The sequence below is a fragment of the Panicum virgatum genome, chromosome 3K, assembly GCF_016808335.1.
Source record: "Panicum virgatum strain AP13 chromosome 3K, P.virgatum_v5, whole genome shotgun sequence".
In the NCBI taxonomy this organism is placed as follows: Eukaryota; Viridiplantae; Streptophyta; class Magnoliopsida; order Poales; family Poaceae; genus Panicum; species Panicum virgatum.
This window is the reverse complement of record NC_053138.1, coordinates 5,167,089-5,195,013: the sequence shown is the minus strand read 5'-3', so window position 1 is coordinate 5,195,013 and position 27,925 is coordinate 5,167,089. Positions and strand designations below refer to the sequence as shown.

Here is a 27,925-nt window from a genome sequence, read left to right as displayed (position 1 = left end):
CCCGCCCGGCCGCCGCCGTTCCCTCCGCGCCCCCTCCCCTCCCCTCCCCTCCCCGCCGCGGCGCCACCGCTCCTCCTCCTCCCGCCCGCCCGCCCGTCCGTCCGTCCAGCGGAGTGCGGAGAGATCCGCCCGGGAGTGGATTGGCTCCCTCCTCCTCTGGTGAGCGATTCCTGCCCGAGCTTCTCCCTTCCGCTCCTGCCGCGCGCGAGATCGACGTCAGTTCGCGCAATGGGGCCTCCCGGTCCCCAATCCGCAGTTCATCTCCCAACGATTTTCCCGGGCTCGCCTTTCTGGAGCTCAATTTTCGGGGGGTTTATAGTCGGGATGCGATTGGTGGTCGCATTTTGTGGGAGAGGTGGCATTTTGCTCCAACTCTGCCGCCCTTGTATCGGAGTTCGGAGAGCTCGTCGTCGTTGATGTCGCTGCTGCTCCTCCGTTCTGGTTCTGATAATACAGCGCGGTAAACTAGAAGGATTGGGTGTGCTGGTGCGGTAGATTAGGAGTGGATGCTTTGCGATAGGAATAGGATGTTGTTCAGTAAGTGTGTGCTTAGTTGTCAGTATTTACTGGGACCTTTGTTGATGGCAAGGTGCTGCTTGGGGGGATAAGTAATTGGATTGTATGTGGCATGTTGCTCTCTCTCTCTCTCTCTTCTTTTCCCTCCCAAGGGTTTCTTGAATTGTGGCGTTAGTAGATTATTTTGCTTCTTGGAGCCACTAGATGCAGCTAGGGCTGTTGTGAATTGCGGAATAGTGAGCTTGAATGTGAGCTTTTCCAATGGTGTGGTGTCTGTTTGGCTTGTTGTCCGGCTCAGTTTTGGAGACCTGCCACTGGGTTGGCTACTTTCTCCTGATTGGGTGGGTGTATCTTTTCATCCACAAGGTGATGGATTGGGCAGATTGGGCTTTGGAGTGCAGCCGATATAGGCATCTTTAAGTTTTGGGGTCCTTTTTGGGCCCTTTCTGTTTGGTTCATCCTGTTTGGTTGCTCTCTAGGAAGGTAGTAACTATGCTAGCACGTAGTTATTGGTTGGATAATTTCGTGCAGCAATGTCATGGATTGGTTACTTTGGGCAATGCATAGCTCACAACTCAGGCTTCTTTTATTAGTTTCCATTTTTTGCCCTTCATTTGCAGTATATCCACAACTAGTCCCGTACAAGTGTTACATGTCAAATGCCCTTTGAATTTGGGTGCATGTTTTTGTTTATTTCTGTACTAACAAAATCATCTTTGCAGATATTTCAAATGGATTAGTCTCAGTCTGATATCTCAGAAAAAAAGAGCATACCTACGCGCCGTTTGAGAGACTAAAAGACTACATAGATGGCCCCCTCACCATCACCTAGGAGATCTCTTAAAGAGTTTTCCCACAAAAGGGGGCATAGTTTTGGAAGCATTCTGCCTGCTAAATCAAAGGATGACGAACTCACATTGTTCACTGACATGCAGAAACACGAGAGGGACAACTTCTTACTGGAACCAGCAGAGGATTTTGATGAATCGATCTGTAAGCTCATAAATACCATCCTTGTAATCTGCATACAGTTATTGAAACATTGTGCTTCCTAGTGTGAACTTCATTATTCGATTGATATTTACTGGTGTTTTTTATTTCTGGCCCTGCATATCAGCAAAGTTAAGTTATTTTCGGGATTTAAAGCTTGGTATCAACATAGCTGCTCGGCAGGAAAACCATGATTTGCTTAATGCTGATGGTGAAAGAAATGATTACGATTGGTATGTACACTTAATAGCACATGTTTCTTTGGTTTGCTCCATGATTAATACGTTCTTTTTTTTATTTTGGCTAGCTTCAACAAATTTTATATGCTTAAACAATATATTTTATTGAGCTATGTGAGGTTCATATCTCTTGCTTAATACGTCTGTTATGTTTAGTACAGATTGGCTCTCGTCCTCTCATGTTGAGTAGTTAAGCAGCGAGTTACAAACTGCTTAGTCTTCCGCTTAATTTGATGCCGTGGCTTACTGGTATATGTAGTTCAGGATATGAGCTAGATCCTCATCAACTTACCCCTGACATCAAATATACTCCTAGAATCAAGAACTTTGAGAGCTAAACACATGATTTGAGAGTGGTGGTCCTCGCCATCAACCTGGAGCTGTGATACCGAAAGTAGAACACCCCTCACCGTGGGAGATAGACAGTGACTGGGGAATGTTCCTTGATAATTCTTCCATGCCCTTCATTGTTGATTCCTCCTATTGTTTAGGGAGAGGGGTTGCCTAACAATGATAGATGACTGCATGGAAAGTAAGAATCATATCAAACTTACACACTGGTTATTTGATGTGCAAGAAACTAGCCATGCAGCAGTTTAGTCTGTGCCACCCCTATGTTTAGAGTTCATTGGGTGTGCCAGACCAACCATAGCACTACAGTTGTACTGTCGCCCACCAAATATCATGGATCTTTTATTATTTCATTATTAAGCATTATGGTAATGTTTTGGACTTTCAGTAAAATTGGTGCTTTTGTTCTTTCTACTGAAAAATATTCTACCATGCCACTTACAAGGGATGGATGCTTCTATCTGTCATTGCATAATTGCTGACTAGGCCACATAATTAGACCGGTTAGTCCACATTTTCACTACTAGGTGCTTGATCAACGAATGGTGGTTATCAATCTGAGTACTAATAAGTGATAACTGATTGTTAGAACCTTTCTCTTGTTGGTTCTGCTCATTTTTGGCATGCATTGAGTTTATATGGACAATTAAGTTCTCCCTTTTTCACAGACATGGCATGTTCTGTTCTGTTGTTGAGTAGGTGCTCTATAGCCAAACATTCTCATCTCTGCTGAGTAATGGTTTCTCATTGGTGCGTGATTCCTGTACACCTCAAGAAGCTTCCTGACCTAGATTCCTTTTTTTCCCTGTCAGCTCGTTTTAGATTTTCGTATCTGAATTGCACAGAAAATATTGCAAGGCTCCAACTGTATGGTGTACTCTGGCCGTCTGGCGCTTGTAGAACTGCACTTTTCACATAATTTGTTTAGCTTCTAGGCTTTGTCCTGTCTAAAACAGTAAAATTCCACTTACCTATAGTTCTTGTGTCATGTGGGGGGCACTGGGGCAGCTACAGCTAGCACAGAAACCAGGGGCCCGCAGGCTAGGGCTGGCGGCTGGGTCTGGCTTTACCTTGGCCATCAAATTAGGGAACTTGAGTTTCAACATAGTATCTCCTTCATGTCTCAAGGCTCAGGGCTTAAACCACCCACATTGGAACTTGCCTATAATTTTATTGGCTTTTTATATGTTGGATTGGATGCAAGACAATACGTACCAGCCATCTAACTTGTAGGAGAGAATAATGGATGTATTCATCCAATCCTAGAAGGGTGGGTATATATAATTCCTATACATGGGTCTCTAGATGGGCCTCTATACACATGGGCTCAATATACACCAATACCCCCCTCCCCCCCGCAGTTTGAACTACCGGCACAGCGGTGTTCAAGACTGGACAACAAGAAAGCCAACACCTCCCCGCAGTCTGAACAACCGGCGCAGCGGTGTTCAAGACTGGACAAGAAGAGAGTACAAAGGGCTAATACCCCCCCGCAGCCACAACTAGCCACCGGCTACGTTGAGGCTGGAGCGAAACTCCGAGAAGGTCGAGGAGGGCAGTCCCTTGGTGAAGATGTCAGCAAACTGGGAGGTAGTCGGGACATGGAGTACCCGAACATCGCCGATGGCGACTCTGTCGCGCACGAAGTGCAGATCAATCTCCACATGCTTCGTCCGCTGATGCTGGACGGGGTTGGTGGAGAGATACACGGCGCTGACGTTGTCGCAGTAGACGAGCGTGCTCTTGGCGAGCGGGCTGTGGAGCTCCTCCAAGAGCTGTCGTAGCCAGAACGCCTCCGCCACGCCGTTAGCGACAGCCTGGTACTCCGCCTCAGCACTGGAGCGGGAGACAACCAGCTGCCGCTCGGACGACCAGGAGACCAGGTTGCCGCCTAGGAAGACGGCGTAGCCGGAAGTGGAGCGACGAGTGTCCGGGTAGCCAGCCCAGTCAGCGTCGGTGTAGACCACCAGCTCAGCAGAGGACGAGCGGTGAAGCACCAGGCCGAGATCCACTGTGCCACGGACGTAGCCGAGGAGACGCTTCAGCGCAGCAAGGTGTGACTCCCGGGGATCATGCATATGGAGACAGACCTGCTGGACAGCGTAGGTGAGGTCCGGCCTAGTGAAGGTAAGGTACTGCAAAGCACCGGCCAGACTCCGGTAAGCAGTAGGATCAGCCACCGGATCACCCAGATCAGCAGACAGCTTCGCCTGAGTGTCGACAGGAGTGGAGCAGTGCTTGCAATCAGTCATCCCAGCCCGCTCCAGAATATCGAGTGCGTACTGCCGCTGGTGAAGGAGAAGACCAGACGGGCGAGGCTCAACAGTGACGCCCAAGAAGTGGTGGAGCTGACCAAGATCCTTCATAGCAAACTCCTGCTGCAGAGAGGAGATGACACTCTGAAGCAACCGCTGACTGGAGGCTGTGAGCACAATGTCATCGACGTAGAGCAGCAGATAGGCAGTCTCATCCCCACGGCGGTAGATGAAGAGAAACGTGTCAGACTTGGCCTCGGTGAACCCCAATGTCAGCATGAACGTGGCGAACCGAGAGTACCAAGCCCGAGGAGCCTGCTTCAGACCATAGAGAGACTTGTTGAGCCGGCAGACCATATCCGGACGACTCGAGTCCACGAATTCCGCTGGCTGAGAGCAGTAGACAGTCTCTGACAGAGTGCCGTGAAGAAACGCATTCTTCACATCCAGCTAGTGCACAGGCAAAGAGCGCGAGAGCGCAAGCGAGAGGATCGTGCGCACCGTAGCGGGCTTCACGACTGGACTGAAGGTCTCATCATAGTCCACACCAGGTCGCTGAGTGAACCCCGGAGAACCCAGCGAGCCTTGTATCGCTCCAGTGTGCCGTCAGCTCGACGCTTATGCGTCCAGATCCACTTGCTAGTCACCACATTGCAACCAGACGAACGCGGTACGAGGTCCCACGTCTGGTTGGCAAGAAAAACCGCGTACTCCTCTTCCATCGCGCGACGCCAGTGAGGATTCGCCAAGGCGTCGCGGACAGAGGAGGGTACCGGAGAGACCTGCGGCTCCCCCTCGGTGGCGGAGAGAGTCGCGGTCTGAGACGCCATCCGCCGAGTCACCATGTGATGGATATGCCGAGGATTCTGATGGATGAATGGCGGGTGGTACATCTCCGGCTCGGCTCGAGAGGGAGCCGGAGGAGGCGGCGGCGGCGATGGCTCCGGTGTAGGCGTCGCAGGAGCCTCCGGAGCAGGAGGCGGCGCCGGTGTCGGCGCCGACCGACGCCGGTACACCTGTACCGGCTGAGCGTACCGCTGTGGCGCCGGTGTCGGCGCCGAATGACGCCGGTACACCTGCACCGGCTGAGCGTACCGCGCAGGTGCAGGGGAAGGCACCGGGGCGCGCGTGGTGCAGCGGGAGACACTGGGTCCGCGCGCGGCACGACCAGAGGTCCGGGGGCCGCGCGTGGCGCGACCGCGGGTACCGGGGCCGCGCTCGGCGCAGCAGGGATCATCGGAAGCGGTGCCGGTGTGCCGGGAAAACCTGCAGGGAAAGGACAAACATGTAACGGTGGCTGAACCACCGAGTCAGTCGGAAACGGAGACTCCAGCTCGGGGTCTGGAGAAGGAGTGGAGGAGGTGGAGTAGGGGAAATCTGACTTGTCAAAGACGACGTGTTGGGAGATCAGGACGCGGCGAGAGGTGAGGTCAAAGCATCGGTACCCCTTGTGGTCAGGGGAGTAACCGAGGAACACAGAACGAGTCGAGCGGGGCGCCAGCTTGTGAGAAGCGGTGGCGGAGGTGTTAGGGTAACACGCACACCCGAAGACCCGAAGGTGGTCGTAGCGAGGAGGGGTACCGAAGAGAGCGTGTTGTGGAGTGGGAGCAGGAGAAGCAGTGGATGGAAGGCGGTTGAGCAGGTAGGTGGCGGTGTGGAGGCTCTCAGCCCAGAAGCGCGGGGGGAGAGAGACCTGGATCAAAAGGGTGCGCACGACGTCGTTCGTCGTGCGAATCATCTGCTCAGCCTTGCCGTTCTGAGGAGAGGTATACGGACAAGACATACGCAGCTGAACACCCCGAGAGAGGAAGAAGGAACGGGATGTGGAGTTATCGAACTCCCGCCCGTTGTCACACTGGACGGCCTTAACGGTGAGGCCGAACTGAGTGGACACCCAGGCAAAGAAGTGGAGGAGAGTGGGGAAGGTCTCAGACTTTGCGCGCAAAGGGAAAGTCCAAGAGTAATGAGAAAAATCATCAACATTGACCAGATAATATTTATAGCCAGGCATGCTGAGTACAGGAGATGTCCACAGGTCACAGTGAATAAGATCAAAAGCATGCGAAGAAGAAGAAAACGGAAGTCTAACATGACGACCTAACTGGCACGCATGACAGAGGTGCTCAGCAGGAGCCCTAGTACATGGAACATCGGTACTACGACTAAGCTGAGCCAAAACGTCGCGGCCGGGGTGACCAAGCCGGCGGTGTCAGGTGGTGGAAGAAGGCGTCACGGTAAAAACAGTAGACGAAGAAGAAGTCGAAGGCGGAGCAGCGGAAGCAGGAAGCCGAAGAGTGTAAAGGGGCCCCGGGCTGTCACATCGAAGGAGCGGACGCCGCGAAGCCAAATCCTTCACAGTAAGACCAGAAGAGTCAAATTCGATAGAACTTGAGTTGTCAGCAGTAAACTGGCGAATGGAAAGAAGGTTGTGAACCATTTGAGGAGCAACAAAAACATTAGAAAGATGAGAAGCAGAACCCACGGCGGTGACAGGAAGGCAAGATCCATCACCAACCATGATAGAAGAAGGACAAGAAGGGTGTGGGGGTCGGACAGAAGAGAGGATACCGGCATCAGGAGTGGTGTGGAAAGAGGCACCTGAGTCGGCGATCCACTCGGTGCTGACCGGCGACGTCAGTCCCATGGTGCTGAAGGACTGCGCCAAAGTGGCATGGTCCCACCCCCCAGGCCAAGTCGGCTGCTGGCTGGGCTGAGCGGGCGGGGTCCAGTACGACGCGGAGAGGGGAGCAACACCGGTGAACATGGCCGTCGGCTGGAGCTGAGGACGAGGCCCCCCTCCCGGACCCTGGAGCGGCCACATCGAGATGCGCCCTGACCATGGGTTGCTGAAGGATGGCCAGGGCGTACCTCCAGGGGCAGGGGCAGAAGCGGGAGTCGGAGCCGGAGTCGGCGCGCCCCGACGGCCCCCACCGGTACCGGTACCCCCAGAAGCAGGGCCACCAGTGCCACCCCCCCCCCCGCCGACGACGTCCACGGTCTCCCCCACCTCCGGTCTGCCCGGCGGGAGCAGCACCAAGGAGAGAGGTGGCAGAGGCGGCGGAGGAAGCCGGTAGAGCAGCGACGAGCGCGGTGGAGGTGGACGAGGGCGATCCGGACGTGAGACCCCTGGTGATCTCCTCGAGGGCGAGGTCGTCCCGGACCTGTAGGAAGGAGGGGAAGGGCCTCTGGCGGGCGATCCAGCTCTTCAGGTGGTCATAGGTGCTGCTCAGGCCTCGCAGGACATTGAGCACCAAGACCCGATCGGACACCGGATCCCCGAGGTCGTGAAGAGCATCGGCCATGCCCTTCATCTGCCGGCAGTACTCACCAACGGAGAGGTCCCCCTGCACGAAGGTGCGGAAGGTGGCGTCGAGCTGGAGGGCGCGGTACTCGGCGTTGCCGAGGAACTGCCCCTTGAGCGCCACCCAGGCCTGCCACGCGGTGCCTCCGTGGGTCCTGACGAGGTCCTGAAGATCTAGGGAGATGGTCCCGAAGATCCAGGACATGGCGACGTTGTCGAGGCGCAGCCACGCCACGTCCTGCGCCTCGATCGGCGTGTCAAGGAGGACGTGGTCGTCGAGGGCGTAGCGGCGGAGGGCGAGCAGGACCTGGTCCCGCCAGTGTCCGTAGGAGGAGGACGTCGGGTCGAGGAGGACGGTAACCAGGGCCCTGATGTTCTGGACGCCGGCGGCCTGGAGGTGGAGCTGGGCGACCATGAGGTCGGTCGGGTCGTACCGGGCTCCAGATCCAGCGGGCGGGGCCGGTGAGAGGAAGAGGCGCCGGGCTCCGGGACGACGGGCCGGCCGGAGGGGACGCGGAGGACGTGCTCCGCCTCGGCGACCTGGAGAGCGGAGGCTTCGGCCGCAGCGCGCTCGCGCTCCCAGGCGATGGCAGCCACGCGGACCCGCTCCTGGGCCGCCGAGAGCGGCGTCGGCCTGGTGCCCGTGGAGGGCGGCGCATCCGCGGGCGACATCCCAAGCCCGGTCCACGACGGATCGGGCTCGGCGTCGGCGGCGGGATGCTTGCCCGTGGCGACGGCGGCGCGGTGGGCAGTAGCGGCGGCGGGATCGGCGGCCGTATCCCCTGGAGTAGCGCTCGTGGCCTGCAGCAGCTGCGCTGCGGCTTGCAGGGCGGCCGGATCGGCGCCCGCGGCGGCGGCGGCGGCCTGCACGGGCGGCTCAGGAGGCTCCAGGACGGGCGGCGGGTGCACGGGCGCGGTCTCCGCAGCGGCAGCACCCGCCCCAGCGTCCGGCGCAGGTGCGATGGCGGCAAGCGCGACGGCCCGGGTGCGCCAGGCCAGAGGAGGCCAGGCGGCGCTGCCAGCCCCCGCGTCCACCACGCCCCCTGCGCCCGCGACAGCCGCATCGGCGTCTGCGGGCGCCAGGATGACCAGCGCGGCGGCGGGACGGGGCGGGGGAGGCCGTATCAGAGCCCAGGGAGGCCCGGCGGCGGCGGCACCTCCGCCCGCGCCGGCGGCCTGGAGCAGAGGAGATCCGGCGCTGGCGGCCTGGAGCAGAGGCGACCTGGCGCCGGCGGCCTGGAGCAGAGCAGGGGAGGAAGGAAGGGGAGGGAATGAGGAAGGGGAGAGGGAGGGTGGCGCCGGCGGCTGCCCTGGGATGGGAGGGAGGAGAGGAGAGAGGTGAAACCCTAGGCTAATGATACCATGTAGGAGAGAATAATGGATGTATTTCTCCAACCCTTGAAGGGTGGGTATATATAATTCGTATACATGGGCCTCTAGATATGCCTCTATACACATGGGCTCAATATACACCAACATAACTATTCGCTTAACAGGTTGTTGACTCCACCAGAGACCCCACTTTTTCGTTCATTGGATGATGAAGAAGACAGGCACATTGGTATGGCTCTTAGGGGCAGGACACAGATTAAGCCAATATCAATTTCGAGGTCATCCACCGTGAGTGCTTACCTCATGACAGGTTCCTAGTATTCAATTTATCATGTGTGAATATCTCCTTTCTGATTTTACACAGATGGAAAATACTCGAAGGTCTAACAGAAGCAGTGCAAGCCCAAGTAGGCTTAGCCCTTCACCGCGCTCATGTAGCAGCACTGTGTTGACTAGGACAAGATCATCAAATTCATCTTCACGATGCAGCCCGCCACTTACTTTACAACCAGCAACACCGTCACGAAGGTCTTCAACTCCAGCTTCTAAGACATTAACACCTCCACGAAGGTCACCAAGTCCTGCTTCAAGGAGGATGAGTACTAGTTCAAGTGACCCAGTTTCAAACGGAAGGAGAGGAAGTTCGCCAGTTAAAGCCAGTCACAGGTCATCTTCACCGAAACTTCAAGGTTGGCAGTCAAGTCATCCTGGTTTCTCTTTTGAAGCACCTCCAAACCTACGCACTTCTCTGTCAGATCGCCCATCATCCCGTTCAAGGGGTGGATCTCCTTCATCTTTCAGTGGATTGGACATGAACTGGAGAGGTAGAAGGCAATCTATGTCTCCTACTCCATCGAGAAGAGCCAGTTCTACCCACAGCAATGACCGAGATCATGTCAGTTCGTACAGCAAAGCATCTGCAACATCTTCTGCTGAAGATGACTTAGAGTCCATGCAATCTATACCAAATAGTTACTCCAGTAGCACAGCTGCAAGAAAGAACTTGTCAGTAATGAAATCCAGAGCTATTGCATCACCTAAGAAGCCATCCAAGAGTTTCTCCCCTAGTTCTGCTCCAAAGAGGTCCTTTGATTCTGCAGTTTGGTTGATGGTAAGCATTTTTCTGTTTCTTTCATATTTGGTATGATGGTGTAGTAATTGTTTTTGCACCACATGGTAGGGTCCTCCTTAGTGATACGCTTAGTAAAGGTTCAAAAACCTTGCTGTGTTTATAGTTATTTGTTCCTTTTTACTAATATCATGTTTACTCATTGTGGCAAGATGACACATTTAATTTAAGATATTTAACTTTGCGTGAAACTATATTGTCATTGCCTTTGTTTCACATGATCCTCGGAAAACAGAGATGGTTTGTACTTTGCTGGTATTTTGTGGCCAGCGCTATATTTGATCAGTTGTGTACTGGCTTCAAATGACCTTGTTTGTTATTACATATCATAAGTCGTTTTGTAATCATTCATAATTCAATATAGCTTCTCTTGTAGAATTGCATTTGTTAGGCATTTAGACTGATTTATTTGCACAGTGAGAACCCTTTCTCGTGTTTGATGCGTTTCCTTTTGGATTGTCAGCGATCTAACAAAATGTTATACATATATTCCTTTTCTAGGACCATCGTAAAACTCCTCAAGATAAGTTCAGGCCACTTCTATCAAGTGTTCCTTCCACCACATTTGGTGTTGTCAAAGGAGATGATATACACTTGTCTATGTTGTTACACAATTCCTCACTCGCAACAAGCAGTAATTTAAGCTCCGAGTACGGTGTCACCTTTGGCCCTTGTATGGGTAATGACCAAGAACAGAGTGATGTAGTTGGTGAATGTGAAGCAAATCCTAGTTCAGTAAATCATGAGGATATATCTATAATTGATAAATTGGATGGACTGAATGAAGGACGCAGTTGCCATCAGTACACTTTATCAACTACTCAAAGTGGCCCAGAATCTCCAAGCTCAGTAAAATATGCAGAAAGCACTATAGAGGGCCTCAATATGGAAAGAAGTGGGATAGCTCAGACTTCATGTAATGTTGTAAGTAGTTCTAAGGTCGGACACACTAAAATGGCAACATGCACTAGGTGCAGGAAGTCATTCAATGCAATAGAAGACAGTGAAGAAGTTAATTTCTGTGAAGAATGTGCATTAGTAGTTGAGGTTCTTTTTGTGGACCCCAAGACACAGACTATGGAAAAAGGACATCAACAGGACCACAAAACTAAAAATTTTAAACCTTGTGTTACATGGGAAGACCCTCATATAGCCTCAGATTGCATTGGAGATATCAAGAAGTCATCTCTTGACAGTCAGCTGGTGAATGATGAACCTCATGCTGGTTGTCCACAAAAGTGTCCTCAATCTCAGTCAACAGTGGATACAACTAACAGATTGCTGTCACAGCAACATGGGGAGAATGTTGCTCAAAATTTGAGGCCACATGATACCGGCGACTCCCCACAAGGAAATAGCATTGATATTTCACCTTATCAATGTAGTGTAACTGTCTGTCAACAAAAGGAACCAACATCTGTAGTTGAGTGTGATATTTTAAGAGACCAAACTACCAAGCACCACAATGAGGCATCGAAATGCCTGCTGAAGTCAATGTATGAAGGCACTGAATTTGTCTCTGATACACTTACCATTGACAATTCTCATAAAACGGGATCAGTTAAGCATCTAAATCTGAAGGCTGAAAATACTGAGGGTGCTGGGATTTCAGTACTCTTATTGCAGAAGTCAAGCAGCAATAAATGGCCTGTTGTAGAAGGGAGACCCTTATCTGCTACCAATCTTCTCTGTTCAGAACCCTATTATACAAGGGACAGTGTCAGTACACAGAAGCGTACCACTGGATGGGACAGCTCATCAGCTGCTTCTTCCATTGATCAAGGGTCTTCAAGGCAATCAGTACATCTGGAGCACCTTAAAAGTAGTAATCGTTATGACTTTGAGAAGTCTCAAATAAGTAGTACTGTGAGTTGCCAAAGCATTGCATCTATGTCAGATGTGTCAACCAGCAATCGTTCAGTTTCAGTTTGTCCTCAGAGTAATGCAATTGTAGATATTGGCTTCCTAACTGACAATTCAGAAAGCAGTGCTTCAAGAACGATGAATTATACTGAGGAACTTGATGAGTCGTGTAAGTACACTCTCTCGAGCGCAATAGAGTGCTGGTCTGCTGCACAGGCTATAGTTAATGATGATGGCGATTCATTTGGAGATGTAGCAATTCAGAACCAAAGTACAGGTGGGAAGGCTCACAAAGATAACATAAGTGCGAACTCATGTTCATTAGATATCAAAAGGCATAGAAATATCCCACTGTCTTTGCCTCCAGAGGAAAGTTGCATACAAAAAACTGAAGAAGGTGCATCTTCCATCACTCAGTGCTATTCAGATGGCACACCAGAACATCCAGATGATGATTGTGTCATTGATAATCAACAAACGCAATATGAAGCAGTTCCATCTTCTATTGAGGCAAATAGGTTGGATGATGGTTGTGTGTCTGTAATCTCTGAGGATGTACTGATTTCTGCAACAGAGGATAGCACAATGGAGCTTCCTGGTAATGGTATGTATTCATGACTTGCTAACTTTCATATTCACTTGTTAGCTCCACAAGTTCTGTGTTTCTCTCACGCTTTCAGTATTCTTGCAAGTGGCGCATATTGGAATTTATTTTTAATGAACATGTACAGACATTTGATAAACATATTTTCAGTACTTAGGCTCCATTTGGTATTCCAGTGACTTTTCATTTTTTTTCAATAGCACTTATCTTCTTTTCTCAAGATTTAGACATTGGAGTTAGGTAGCAGCATCTTTTCAGAGTGATTTTGTCGCCAGTAAAAGGTTGTTGCATATGTTTTCTTTTTATGTTGTTTTAGTGTCAGTGCTTGTAAAAAAAAACACACTATTTTGAGGATATAAGTGCAAAAAAAGAACAAAATAAAAAAAATGGTAACTGGAATGAGACCCAGTAACCAGCTGGTTATTGCTGGTCACCGGCCAGACTGAACTGGACCAGTAAACTATCTGGTTTTTGTATCCTTGATTATATTGCAACCAAATTCATGGTTCACACTAGAGTGCCGAAGAAACTGGCTGTTAGCAACTTAGTGTGGCAAGGCAGATGCAGGCTGCTATCCATGTAAAGGCCTCGCTGTCTTTTATTAAAGAATAACACATGATTAGAAAAGTATGGTTGTCTAAGCTTGTGTAAATCTAGAATCAGACCAAATATTATTCACGGCTCTATTTAATGTGTGTGAAATGTAAGCCTCAAGGGACATAGTATAATCTAATGAGGGAGGGAGGGATGAGCTGTATGGGCAGAGAGCATGCACACCACACACTTGTTTAACACTTGGTGTCAATAGTTTAATGCAATATTTGTGTGCTTAAAAGTCTACCAACTAAGGTCAGGAAAGCATTTCTGTCTATCCTCCCTGTAGTTATGCTGCAAGTCCAGCACATTTTCAATTGAATTTGATTTAGTCGTGTTTGGTGTCTGTCAGTTAATTAACACTGATTTATGTCTGACCTGTAGAACAATCACCGGCTACGGTTCGGGGATCAAGGGAACAAAGTCAGAGATGCTTCACTTTGGAAGAGGCTGCTGATACAATTCTATTCTGCAGTTCCATTGCTCATGACATTGTATACAGGGCTGCAACAATTGGGCTGGAGCGAGAGCAACAATCAGAACTTGATTCTGCTCCTCGCTCAACAGTTACCATGGTAGAACAATCCATTTCAATGGGTGATAGTTCATTGCAGCCACCCAACAGACGAATGTCAAGACATCGGAAAAGAACAGAAGGTGGAACTGTAACAGAATCTGCCAAGTTGGAAGTTGTCACTAAAGATCCTGTATCTGTGCGACCAGTTCCTGAATCGTTAAGGACATCGGACAGCATGAAGCCTCCAAAGGTTGAATCAAAGTGCAACTGTGCAATTATGTAGAGTTTCCTATCAACTCAAGGTACAAGACACTTATGATTGTAGTTGAAATCCATGGTTGCTACTTCTTATTTGCGCGCAAGTCAGATACTCAGAAACGGACCTACACCCACCTGTTTCAATCAGCATCAGCGACCTACAAAAGATTGTGGTAGTGGTGCATTTGCTCTTTTTTGGGGGGTGATAAGGTGACGAGCCATTCTTTTGTAAATTCTTGCTTGTCCCTTTCCTCTCCGTGTTTACTCCGATTTTACTTGTCAAGTCGTCCAGTTTTAGTGGTCGTGCCCAGTGCGCGAATTTCAGTTCCTCGCAAGGAGAGGAGTGAAATTTCTGGTTCAGATGTTTGTGTTCATTTGTGTATTCTTTTGCGACGAATGCGGTCGTGCCTTGTTATGCAGTCGTGCATTTGTGGAGTGCACCCAGTCTGTTTGCATACCTGACAGGGAGTGCAGCGCAAGTTTAGGTTTTGACTCAAATGTAAGACTGTATCTATATATTGACATAGGAAGTTGTAAATGTATATTGGTTTGTCTAAATGGTGTTGGCAAAAAAGTAAAACCAAATGGAAATGTTGTGTTGAGCATATGCCATTAAAATTCAGAAGAACTGAACACTTTAGGCAAGTTAAATTATGGAAAATCCAGTCATTGGATATATCGTGCTTTTGAAATAGCTTGTCCGTACTATCTTTGGTCATAAATACCTGTTGATATGGACAAGAGACGCTCAAATTCTTGAAAATATTTAGTTTAAAAAAACAAATAGGACATGGGTAGAATTTCTTTAAAATACTTTTGTAATCTCACTGATTTTAAAATATATTCTAATAAAAGACCAATACTCAAACTCTCATAACTGTGAAAAAAGTCAAAATCGTAATTTTTTTTGGCCCAAGGAATTATGGGAGCTAACGTTTTAAGGCTTTTGAGTTTTGACATGAAATTGCTCACCATTGCAAAATACAGAACTTAATAGCTTTCAATACATTTGACAACGAAGTTTTTTTTTCGAGAAACATTTCACAACAAAGTTGGCACAACTATTCACCTAATCAAGCGCCTTCGTTCAACTACTCTAAAGAGTTATCCGTCTCATTAGATCCATTAAGCGCAACTAGCAGTGGTCTCTCTACTCGGTGAAATCGTGAATAACTTTAAAAATTCTTTATAATTTCCGTAATGTATAAAAAGAATCATAAAACCGGATGATGTGATGACATAAAGCGTACACAATTGCAAGACCAAGGTCCTGTTTAGATCTCAAAAATTTTTGGCCAAAAATATCACATCGAATATCTGAACACATGCATGGAGTATTAAATGTGGATAAAAAAACTAATTGCACAGTTCACGTGTAAATTGCGAGACGAATCTTTTAAGTCTAATTGCGCCATGGTTTGACAATGTAGTGCTACAATAAACATTTGCTAATGACAAATTAATTAGGTTTAATGAATTCGTCTCGCAGTTATAGACGAAATCTGTAATTTGTTTTGTTATTAGTATACGTTTAATACTTCAAATGTATGTCCTTGTACTTCAAAAATTTTACACCAAAAGAACTAAATAAGGCCCAAACTGAGTTGTGTGTTGTGTAAGAAAACAGCAAAACATAAAGAAATATCCCCTCCTTTTTAAATCGTAGGTTATTTTCATTTTCTAGATGCATAATTTTATAATGTATTTAAACATAGGGTATATTAAGATGCACAACAAAAAATATGAATTTGGAAAAATTAAATAACCTATAATTTTAAACGGAGAGAGAGTAGTGCATAATAGGATGGAAAGTACACAAAAATGAAAATGGTACATGTGCTATATTTCTGTCTTTTTAGGATTCATGAAATGTGGACCTCACAGATAAACTTTAGTCTAATTTTTAATCATGTCCCCTATGGTCACATGTATTTTCCACAAGAGAGAAATCTTTTTTTTTTTGAGTGACACAAGAGAGAAATCCAGTAAAATCAAATTGAGGGAAAAAAAATCTAGTACCCGGAACGGAGGGGCCCAACGTGTGTAACGTTGCAGTAACGCGGTTGCAGGTTTTAACGTTCAACTCGTCCTAGATCCGTTCCGTTCTCCTTCCCCGCAGCGGCCTCCGTCCCGTCCCGTCCCGTTCCGTTCTTACATTTCTCGTCCCGTCCGCCCCCGCCCCCAGATCGAACAAACGGAAGCGGACACCGCCGGCATTCCATTCCGACGCCCCGCCTCGGAGGAGAGAAGGGAAGGGAGCCCCCGCCCAGATCTCCGCCGCCCGCCATGCCGACGCCCGCCGACCCAGCCGCCGCGCTCCCCCTCACCCTCGACCTCGAGGACTTCAAGGTGGGTCCCCCCTGCTCCCGCCCTCCTCCCTCCGATTCCGTCCTGATCCCGGCCGTCTCCGCCGCGACGCTCTCTGACCGTGCTGCGGCGTGCGGCGCAGGGAGACTTCTCGTTCGACGCGCTGTTCGGGGGCCTGGTGGACGAGCTGCTCCCGGAGTACCGCGGGGAGGACGACGCCGCGCCCGCGCCGCCGCCGCCCCCGCCCGTGCTCGGGGCGGCCCCGCCCGTCTTCCCCGCCGTCGACGAGCTGCTCGGGCTGTTCAAGCACTCGTGCAAGGAGCTCGTCGACCTCCGCAAGCAGGTCCGTCACGTTCCCGCCCCCTCCTGCCGATGCTGCTGTGAATGCTGGCTGTGGTCTACATGCCACGGCCTGCCCGCCTGACTGAATCGAGTGGTTGGTTGGTTGGCTAGTGATGTTGTCTGTACTGATGGTGCAGTGTTACTGGTTTTTGGTTGACAGATTGATAAGAGGCTCCAAAATCTGAAGAAGGAGGTGGCAGTGCAGGACGCCAAGCATCGCAAGACGCTCGGGGAGGTAAGTTACCATGCTTGCAGGGTTTTTATTTTTGTCCATGATTATTGCAATAGGTTTTGTTTCAGGAAAATAATTAATGACAAGCAAACGGATACATGTACATGGAACCAGAAAGAACTATAGGAAACCTACTGCTCAGAAAAGAAAAGTTCAAATTCCTTTCAATTGCAGCCTTTAAGCCTTAGATGACGGTTGCAGACCCACAAAGCTGTTTCACGTATATGTCTTGTTGCCTTTGTTATTTCTTTCCTCATGTGGGATCCTCAGATAAGAAATCAGACCCACTTGTGAATAATTTGATGGCTTGGCTCTGCTCACCCCTTTCTGCAAATATCAGATCAGCAGAGCAGATTTTTTTTTCAGTTGCAGAAAAGAGACCCCTTACCCTTTCTTTATACAAATAAAATGAAGGAAATCGATGAACTGACCCTAGTCTTTGTTATATTTAATGAGTCACATTTAACTGTACACCTTTCCAGTTCAGGAATAGGGTTAAAACAAGGGAGGCAATTTGTTCATATCTTTTAAATGACCAATAGAAATGGCATTCTGTAATGAAAGGTATGACCACATGAGCGAGTTGATTAATTGACCAAATAGTCAGCCCCCAGTTGACAGTTGCTATGACATTGGATATATTCATTTTGGAGAAGCCATGGAAGGGGAAATCACTCCCCACTCTCTCCAACTTAACATACTACAAAACATAATACAACAGGGGCGGATTGCCCTCTAGTTGTTGGGCTTTTCCTGTCAAGCGGAGGCTCTAGTCGAAGCCCATTTTGGTGGACAGAGGCCTTTACTGAACTAATTCTTGACAACCCTAAAAAATGCTGGGATTGTATACATACTAGGTGCAATATGGGTAAATGGCTAACTTTGGAAACACTAGTTACTATATGGTTTGCAAGGCGTCGCCTAGGTGATGAGGCGCTCGCAGGGGGGTAAGGCGTTCCCGATGCCTAGCCAAAATGGGGAGGGAGGGAGAGAAGAGAGTGCACGAAGAAGAAACAACGAACAAGGAGGTGAACCAGCAGGCAGTGCGGCTCTCTTTCCTTCTTCCCCATACTCGCTGGCTCCGGTGGCATTGCTACCACAGCTCTGCCCACTGGCTCCATAGCAATTGCTGGCACCGGTCTGCCCCTGCTCAGCTGCGGTGGTGGTGGTCTGAAAGGGGGTGGCGACGTGGCTCTGTTTGAGTAGGGGGAACTGACCAATTCCTGGCCGGCAGAGGCACTTGGGGTGGCGTCCTCATCCGCTCGTTGCTTCTGCAGAGTGGTGGCGTCGGGGACTGGAAAGGCAGCGCAGAGGCAAGACTCAAGAGGGTAGGATACGTGTGGTGGGTGGGGGAGCAGTTCTTTATTGGCTGTTGGCATGAGTTGGGATTTAGTAGGATACTGAGCTCATCTAATGTTTTGGTTGTGTCCCGTAAGCTTATTTTTCCTTTTTTTTCTCTAATTTATTTGTGAGTATGGTGTCTGCCTGTGCCTTGCTCGCCTTGCCACTAAGAGCCTAGGTGATAAGAGTGTGATGGGTCGCTATGGCTTGGCTTAATGCTTTAAGAACATCGGGCCAGAAGTCCTAATGAAATTCAACTTAGAATGACCATTCAAACTAATTGAGAGAAGACAACCAACCTGTTGATCAGTATATTCTTGTATACAATTTAACAAATGGCGTTGAACAAGTGGTTCATGTTTCTTATTCTTATTAATTGTTTTATTGTTCTTTTCAGCTTGAGAAAGGTGTGGATGGATTATTTGATAGCTTTGCTAGATTGGATTCCCGCATATCTAGTGTTGGTCAAACTGCTGCAAAAATCGGTGATCATTTACAGGTAATTTCTTCTGTGCAGGAGTAATGCCTGTAAATATTGGAACATATTATATGATTCTAAGGTTGTGCCTCTGCTCTTAGGTTTGGTTTCTTTTTTGTTAATTTTATGTTTAATTTCTGCTTCTCTTGGCTTTCAGAGCGCAGAATCCCAGAGGGAAACTGCTAGTCAGACTATAGATCTCATCAAGGTACCATACATGTTTGGTGCTAGTATGTTAAGTATTTCCATGGGATGATGTTTTTGCATGTTGTTAACTTAAATTGAAATATGCTTCTATTGCAGTACCTGATGGAGTTCAACAGCACACCTGGGGACCTTATGGAACTTTCTCCTCTATTTTCTGACGACAGCCGTGTTGCTGAGGCTGCTTCAATTGCACAGAAATTGCGTAAGCTATAACTGAGCTGTGACAAATTCTTATGCTGTTTTTCTTTCCTTCTGTAGGTTAACACTTTAGTTGATCAATATTTTGTGGAAAACACCATGCTAAGTTGATATGGGCATGTATTTTCCTAATTTATATATGGTGATTCTTGTTTTTTTAGCAGCATTGCTGGGCATTTATAATATCTAAACAGGACTCTTTCAAGCAAAATAGTAGTATTAGCATTTTTCTCATGATGTCAATGAACTCTGATGTTATTCGCACAATAAGATATAGCATATTGCTCATGTTGTTGCATGTTTTGATAATGTAGGATCATTTGCTGAGGAGGATGTTGGTAGACATGGTGTAACAACAGCTGTAGGCTCTGCAAATGCAAGCCGTGGTTTGGAGGTTGCTGTTGCAAATCTCCAAGACTACTGTAATGGTCAGTTTGTTTCCTTTCAGCCTTTCTATAGAGATTCTGTTAGTATGTGGTGGTGAATTATTATCTTTTGTGCAGAATTGGAGAATAGATTATTGGCTCGGTTTGATGCTGCATCACAGAGACGAGAGTTGTCTACAATGGCAGAATGTGCTAAAATATTGTCACAGGTATGCATTTATGCAAGGAACAGGGTACTGCATCATGCTCAGATTGCTTGGTTGAAGGGAAAGATTACAATGGATGTAGTGCATTTTGGCTGTGTTCGCTGAATTTTAGCAGCAGCAACAACAAATCCTTCTCATGGTCATTAGTGTTGAATTCCATGAACCTGGTTTATATTTTGCAATCAAGTTCTTGAACTGACTATTGGAGGAGGCCAATGACATGACCATCTTTTTTTGAAATTGTTGAGGTATTAGTTTTTTTAATAAAAAATGTAGCTGAAAACCTAGGTCTGCGGCTTTTAGTGGCCTCATGTACTGGTGAGCTAGGACTTGTCAGTTAGAAAATTGTGAACATTTGAAATTGTGTTTGGGCTTTAACAAGGCATAGGCAACTTGCTTGCTAGATATGCCTGAAAGGCTAATTGGATAAAACTAAATTATAAACCTCGGCAAGCTTAAGAGCCACATGAGTAACTTTTGTAGAAAGGAAATTAAGCTTATTAGTTAAGGCCGAATATATACTTGCTTTTTTGGCCCTGGTTTTAGCTTATGTACCCCTGTTAAGTCTGAGGGTAGGTTCTACTCTATGCAGGCCTATAATACTATCTAATTTTCTGTGTTAATTTCAAGAGTTTACTTGTTTTTCTAATATATAGTTTTCATGGTACATTGATTACAGTTTAATCGGGGAACCAGTGCTATGCAACATTATGTTGCAACCCGGCCAATGTTTATTGATGTCGAAATTATGAACACTGATATTCAAGTTGTTCTGGGGGATGAGGGTCTGCAAGCTGACGCCAATTATATTGCAGATGGTCTATCTCAATTGTACAAGGAAATTGCAGGTTTTTATGGGCTATATTCTTTACAGTACTTGTTTAGGAGCTATACTTTGATTTTACTTTTGGTAATCTAAGATATCATGCTTCTGTTTAGATACTGTGAGGAGAGAGGCAACTACAATAACTGCTGTCTTCCCTTCTCCAAATGAGGTCATGGCAATACTTGTGCAGGTAGGTATTTTAAATGGCACTCTGAGTCTGTATGATTGCTGTGATTTATAGAATAGTTTGAGTGATTTACTATTGTAATTTGCATTTCAGAGAGTGCTAGAACAAAGGGTAACAACTATTCTTGATAGAATTCTGATAAAGCCGTCTCTTGCTGCTTTGCCTCCTCTAGAAGGAGGCCACCTTCTACAAGTAAGTCTTGTGCTCGATAATATTTCCATTGTAGCTTTTTGCCACGTCATGTATGATGCCTTGCTGATCTCAAATTAAAATGACAGTATCTAAGAGTTCTGGCAGTTGCATATGATAAAACAAAAGAATTGTCCAAGGATTTGCAGTCTATTGGTTGTGGGGATTTGGATATCGAAGGTATCTCTTTTATTTCATACACTTTTTCTTCTTTTCATCTTTTATTGTTCCATGCAACTTTTGATCATTCTACAGTTCATGTGGTTATAGTGCTACTTTTGATCCTCGACTGAATCTTAATTATGTTGGTGCATTGTTCTTAAAAGGAATACATGTGTTTACCACATTCTATCTGTATAATGGATCTGAATAATGGGTGATTTCTATTTATTAGATAATAAGCATGTAGCATTACTATAATGTCACAACTTTAATTCATATTTGTAGTATGATTAACAATTTCAATTACTTCTGATGCAGTAGTCATTTGGTTTGGATGGCCTATTGGTTCATCAACTTAATTTTTTCAATTCAATGATACTATCCTTTAACATTTTGTAAGGCAGTTGCAGATTTGTTGGTTATCGTTATGATTTCCTTTTTTTTTTTGGTTTCCTTAGGTCTCACTGAATCCATATATGTTGCTCACAAAGACGAGTACACAGAATTTGAGCAGGCATCACTCAGGCAGCTGTATCAGTCAAAGGTTATAAATATGTGTATTATAAAATGTAACCATTTCAAGCATTGTTTCTCTGTAAAAAAAACTCAAGTACCTACATTATAAAATTGATCTGCTGTGCAGATGGCTGAACTGAGAGCCGAGGCTAAGCAACAATCTGAGTCAACTGGCTCAATAGGACGTGCAAAAGGCGCATCTTTGACTGCGTCACCGCAGCAACTGATATCTGTAACTGTAGTAACAGAATTTGTCCGATGGAATGAGGAAGCCATAGCCAGATGCACAATGTTGTTTTCTCAGGTTGGACCGATCCACCTAGCTGTTTCTTTCCTGATTCATTACTTGTCCTTGTGTATAGTGATTCCTTATGCTTGATGGTTTCATTTAGAGTTTCATTGCTGATTTGACTATATGAACTGGCAAAAATGTTCTATATTTGTTATACTTGAATATATTGCGTGATGAATAGATGCCACCAGTGTAAATACACATGTTATTTAAAGTTCAGAAGGTCTTCACTCTACAACTATTTTTTTCCCCACAAATCCTAAAGTCTTCTATTATGAATTTTAAGCAATAGGTGTGCCAATCTGAGCCGGTAGTGTTTTTTTTTTCTGTTTTTTTTTTCTTCGTATGGTACTTGCTTCTTTATTTCTCCTTAATATGATGACGGGCAGATGTTGCCAGTTCCAGGGGAAAAAACATAGAATATTTTCTTATGTGTATATTGTAAATAATTCCATATCTCATATATCTTGTCAACTGCTGTTCTATCTGGACTAATTCTAAGTGACATCTTTGCAGCCTACTACAGTTGCAGCTAACGTGAAATCCATATTTGCGTGCTTGCTGGATCAAGTAAGAACCACGGACCACTAATATATAAACAATATAGAAGCTAATGCCTCTCAGATGACAAAGTTTTGTTGCCATAGGTGAGCCAATACTTGACTGAAGGGCTTGAACGTGCTAGAGAGAGTTTAAATGAGGCTGCAGCTATGCGGGACAGATATGTCATCGGGTCAAGTGTTAGTAGAAGAGTGGCGGCAGCGGCTGCTTCTGCGGTAAGTCTTTCTTTTTCTTCAGTCTGGTTCATTTTTGGCAGTCAAATACGGCTCTGTCCAAAAATTATCATTATATGGGAGAATTATCTGTATTTCAAATATTTGCAGGCAGAGGCGGCAGCTTCTGCTGGTGAGAGTAGCTTTAGGTCCTTCATGATTGCCGTGCAGCGTTGTGCTAGTAGCGTAGCTATTCTTCAGCAGGTAATCTGTGCTGATAGCTATTTTTAAATTTGCAGCCTTGTCTGCTAGGAAATGAAGTTAATGAACCATGTTTGAATTTTTCTGTTCCTTGTCTGTAGTACTTCTCAAATACCATATCTCGACTACTCCTGCCTGTTGATGGTGCTCATCCATCTGCTTGTGAAGATATGGGGTCAGCAGTATCTGTGGTCGAGGCTGCTGCACACAAAGGACTGCTGCAATGTATTGATACTGTTATGTCTGAGGTGTGCACCTTTTGTCCTTTCCTTATATAAATTTTGTTAGACCACATTACTAGCTGTTTGTGCCTTGTTACTTAATGGTTGAATCACAGAAGTCACCTTTTTCATGTTACTAGCCATTCTGTATATTTGGTGATGCATAATTGCAATACTTATGGCTTGGCCTTGTAGGTGGAAAGATTATTGTCTTCAGAACAGAAGGCTACAGATTATCGGACACCAGATGATGGAGCTTTACCAGATCATCGGCCAACTAATGCTTGCATAAGGTGATCTGTTCTATTTTGAATATTTAGCATGGTCCAATATACTAACTTGTGTTTCTTGGTTATTTCAGAATTGTAGCCTATCTCTCTCGTGTTCTTGAGGTTGCATTCAATGCCCTTGAAGGTTTCAACAAGCAGTCCTTTTTGACTGAGCTGGTATGTTACCAATAAAGGACCTTGATTTGCTGTTCTTTTTGGGTGAATTACAGCCATGCAAGCAACATGGTTATGGAAAATCGATATCCTACAAGACACATAGGAAATGTTCCATTTTTGCACTGTAGTGGAGTGATGATGCAGAATATTTATTATTCCTTCTCATGTCTGCACAGCAGTGCTTTTGTCATTAGGTCTTGTGTACTTCATCGCAAATAGAAAATCCTAGTTACATGATAGCCTTCCTTCTTCACACTCCGTCCACCAGTAATCATATCAGATTTATGTGGGGTACAGAAGATATAAAGTAAATTACATTTAAGGGTGGGCCTGGTGCAGTGGTAGGGGCTCTCCACTTGTGTCCTGGAGATCCTGGGTTCAAACCAGCCTCTTTCCAATTTATGCAGGGATAAGGCTGTCTAGAAATTCCCTTCCCTGGACCACTCCTTGTGTGGGAGTTTTCAGCACTGGGTGTGTGCCCTTTTCATAGAGATCTAAGCTTGCACGATTGCCTCAAGCAGGTCTTTGAACTTGCACAACATATGTTTAGGTCCCTAAACTTGTAAATGTGGTTCAACTGGATATGCTGGCATTAAGCTGTTGACGCAGCATAGAGGTGGCAACACCCCTCCTTTAGAGGGCAAACAATGTGGTGCTCTGTGTGGGCTGATACATTTTTTCTTTTGCTATCATTGTGTGGGCTGATACTGATGCCACTCCGCTAAACTGCTCATGAATTCCCATGGGCAGTTTACTGACTTGCTTGATCTGCAAGTTGAGGACCAAATTTACTGGCTTGATCTGCAAGTTCAGGACCTACTACTCAGTTTACAAAAGGAATGTATTACAAGTGAACACATTTAAGCATTTGAGCAAACTGCTGCCATGCTGCGTACATGTGTGCTATTGCTGATATTCATTTTGGTAATGGTGACTATTCTAATATTCTATGCATCTTTTTATTGCCATTAGGGAAATCGCTTGCATAAGGGGCTGCTAAATCATTGGCAGAAGTTCACATTTAGTCCCAGGTACTCTTCTATCATTTCCAAACAAATAAAATTCTGCATCTTTTTTTGTCTTCTGGTTCGTGACTGTCTTCAATTCAGTTTCTCTTGAACAATATTTTGTTACTCCTGTGATATTTCACATCCATATTTTATTTGCGCGATGTGATAATATCGGATTCATCGTTTATCTTTCTAAAATGGTAAATTGAGCATAAGGATCGAGCAAACAGCCTTGAGTTGATTGGATTACAACTTTGGATAGTTTCTCTTCATTTGCCTTTGTGATCTATGTGAGTTTAGCAACTCAATTTATAAGAGCATGCTTTGTCTACCTCTTAATATTCCGCTTTATTAAGCTGTACCAAATACATTCTGCTTTATTGAGCTGCCCAGTAGTGATTAAATGTTCCATGGCCTTTACCCTTTAACCTGTTTTAAGTTAAAAAAATGCAAGGCCAAATCATTAGTTAACTCTGTTGAGATTTTTAGTTTTGTGCCACCGTGTTAATTACTGTATCCATATTTGCCATTGGTTTTGTAATATTTATACTCATGCCACCAGTGTAAACTTTGTTCCATACAAGCCAGCATTTCGAGTGGCGTGAATCAAACAAGTTTTGACACTAAAATTGGTAGGGTGGTGGCATAAATGGGTCAAGTTTTACACAGTGATGGCATGAGTCCAAATATTACAAAAGCAATGGCAATTGTTGAGACCACAATTGGCGCAATAGCACAAACCTCTTTTTTCCCCAAAGAATGTTTTGAAGACGTTTGCGCTCTCCTTACTATCTGGTTGCTTTTTAGATTGCTATTATTTGATACAGATTTATGGTATTAGGGATGAAAGTGGGCACCCAATGATTAGGTCGCTATATTAGCTCATTGATAATCCTGCACGAGTTACGTAAATGTGCATATTTATCAAAGTTGTGATTGATGGAGTGGTCATATCTAGTTTGAGTTGCAGTAATGACCATGGACCACTATAACTGGTGTGCATGCCAGCCATTACATAAAGTAAAGGTTATCTTGGTAGAGCCTGACTTCGTAGTGCCATTTCTGTTTTATTGTAGTGGTGGCCTGCGGTTGAAACGTGACATAACTGAATATGGGGACTTTGTTCGAAGCTTCAATGCCCCCTCCATAGATGAGAAGTTTGAACTGCTGGGAATGTAAGTCTTGCATCTGGGGTTTCTGTCATGATGTTTGTGCCAATTTTTCGCTAATCTTTACTCGGATCTTATGTTTGCAGTGTGGCGAATGTTTTCATTGTTGCTCCAGAAAGTTTAGCATCGCTGTTCGAAGGAACCCCAAGCATCCGGAAGGATGCCTTGAGGTTGTGTCTGCATAGAAAACGTTTAATGATATTTCCAGAATAATTCATGGTTTTGTTTACATTTGAGGTTGTGACTGAGGTTTGATTTACATTTCAGGTTCATTCAGCTCAGGGATGATTATAAGACGGCGAAAATTGCTTCGATGCTTAACAATATCACAGCCGAATGATTGGTATTGGTACTGGGAGCTCATGATGTTTGAGCAGCATGCACATTGTTGCTGTGGATCTAGGCAGTGCTAGACTCTCGAATGTCCATCGGTTTGCGCAAATGGTTCCTGACAATTGCTGCCGCCTGTATAGCTGAGCTTCGTGATTACTTTAATTCTTTGGGTTCCCATTATCTGTTACCTTTTACTTTTATTTCGGGCTTGCTCAATTTGAGCTGTACATGTGGGTTCAGGTTCTCAAGATAGATATTGTACCTGTATAAAGCATTAATTATGTAGAGAAATTTATTTCTGTTGCTACACACTGTTTGTGGTATTTGCAGCCAGCCAGTCAAATAATCGTTATGACAATGGCCCGTTTATGGTTTCTGACTTTCTGATCACTGCTGTACGTTCCTGAGCTGAGCCGTAGAAGGAACTGTCATTTTGAGATTCAGACTCCTCACTGACGTGTGGCACCAATCGCAGTAGCCACGTGTCAGCGGAGGGAATCCTTATGCAGTGCTGCAGAGAAAATTTATATGCTCATTGCAGAATGAAGGTTATAAATAATTATAAAATTACCCTTATTAACTTATTACTGATATTATGATCCCTTTGAGTACTCTTATTAATGAAATTGCAATATAATGCCCCCTTGGTCTTCATGTGATCTTGTGGGAATGGCACAGGGCGCGAACACGCAAAGTTAGGGACAGGAACGACATTCGACAACAAAAGGCAGGGATAGCCATTATTTGCTTACACGTGATGAGGGCATAGAATATTACCATGGGCACGCAAAGGGCAGGCAGCTTGCTAAAGTAACAAAGATGCATAGAACGTGCGACTAAGCCTTAAGGCCCCGTTTGGCAGGGCTTCGGCTCTTCCAAAAACAGCTCCGGTTCTGGCTCCTCAGATGGAGCGGCTTCTCTGGTAGAGTTGGAGCCATTTTAGAAAATGTTTGGCAAAACAGCTTCACTTGTTAGATTGATGTGTAAGCCGCGTGAAGCCACGATTTCATAGCTTCACCTTGCCTGTGTAAGCCGTCGACAGCTTCAGAACCGGCTTCACGTGTGAAGTCGGTCCTAAAACAAACGTTTGGGAGGGCTTCACGTGAAGCCGCTCGTGAAGCCCTCCCAAGAGCCGTGCCAAACGGGGCCTTATTCTTTTCTTTTCACCAGCTAGCACTTGCTGTGCGTTACTACGGGTAATATAAATTTTATCTAAATTTACATGAGACTATTAGGCCATGTGACCGTGCGAGATATTGATTGTCCAGACTCCTATTGGGATTAGGATTGATTCATTCGGTTCCGACTAGGAATCCGATTGACGGACTGAGGAATTATTACTTGCTTTAGAGATAGAGATAGATAAGATATAGAGATTTTGTGGATTTGATTTTCTCTTTTGGCAATCTAATAATTAATGCTACTAGTCCAACTTTTTGGCCCGTGAATTTAAGGGGTGTTTGGTTTGGTGCCATTATTATCGTCTTGTTTCTTATTAATTTTTTTTATTTGGATTGTAGAAATTTAAATGGGTCGATCCATCATCACGTACGTCATCTCTTGCAAGCCATCCTACCAAGGAGCTTAGTAAAGCCTTGCTGCTCCATGAATGAAGTAGTGTATTTGTCAAGAAACCATGCATGCATGCATGCATGGTCCATAAGATAGCAGCAGCAGTGGCCGGAGGCCGGGAACCTTGCATTGCATTGCATTGTAAGCCTGCGCTGCTGCTTATTCAAGGGCTCGAGCTTCAAGCTAGTTGGCCAGATACTAGTGAGCATCGAGTTTCTTTAATTTCGATCTGTGACATCACACAAGAAATTGAACACACGACGAGCGAGCTAGCTTAGATCGAAGAGGGGGAAAATAATAGAAGAGGATGGTCGATCTGGTGGATGCCATGATCTGGTGGGACAAGTGGCAGCTTCGCGTCGTCGTGGTGGGCAGCCTCGTC

General features: G+C 46.1%; 2 protein-coding genes across 4 annotated transcripts; both read left to right on the top strand.

Moving 5' to 3' along the window:
• The first annotated feature begins 48 nt into the window (after positions 1 to 48).
• On the top strand, positions 49 to 14,507 carry LOC120697012. Of its 3 annotated transcripts, XM_039980098.1 has the most exons (7): positions 49 to 159; positions 1,239 to 1,509; positions 1,634 to 1,739; positions 9,149 to 9,272; positions 9,349 to 10,095; positions 10,615 to 12,580; positions 13,559 to 14,507. In XM_039980098.1, exons 2-7 carry the CDS (start codon positions 1,326 to 1,328, stop codon positions 13,972 to 13,974), a joined length of 3,543 nt encoding a protein of 1,180 aa, XP_039836032.1. In that variant the 5' UTR covers positions 49 to 159; positions 1,239 to 1,325; the 3' UTR covers positions 13,975 to 14,507. The 3 variants fall into 3 exon arrangements, with proteins under 3 accessions (XP_039836032.1, XP_039836034.1, XP_039836033.1); XM_039980100.1 differs by lacking the exons at positions 49 to 159; positions 1,239 to 1,509 and having other exon boundaries at positions 1,684 to 1,739; positions 9,149 to 9,262; XM_039980099.1 differs by lacking the exons at positions 49 to 159; positions 1,239 to 1,509; positions 1,634 to 1,739 and having other exon boundaries at positions 9,157 to 9,294.
• Positions 14,508 to 16,092: 1,585 nt separating this feature from the next.
• LOC120697013 (exocyst complex component 5-like) lies at positions 16,093 to 26,345 on the top strand. The gene is made up of 24 exons (XM_039980101.1): positions 16,093 to 16,298; positions 16,399 to 16,599; positions 16,759 to 16,833; positions 18,569 to 18,670; positions 18,807 to 18,857; positions 18,953 to 19,058; positions 19,369 to 19,482; positions 19,558 to 19,649; positions 20,326 to 20,494; positions 20,586 to 20,662; positions 20,753 to 20,851; positions 20,938 to 21,028; positions 21,469 to 21,554; positions 21,654 to 21,830; positions 22,335 to 22,388; positions 22,466 to 22,594; positions 22,703 to 22,795; positions 22,894 to 23,040; positions 23,209 to 23,306; positions 23,375 to 23,459; positions 24,432 to 24,490; positions 25,546 to 25,644; positions 25,725 to 25,808; positions 25,906 to 26,345. Exons 1-24 carry the CDS (start codon positions 16,236 to 16,238, stop codon positions 25,976 to 25,978), a joined length of 2,424 nt encoding a protein of 807 aa, XP_039836035.1. The 5' UTR covers positions 16,093 to 16,235; the 3' UTR covers positions 25,979 to 26,345.
• The last annotated feature ends 1,580 nt before the right edge of the window (positions 26,346 to 27,925 follow it).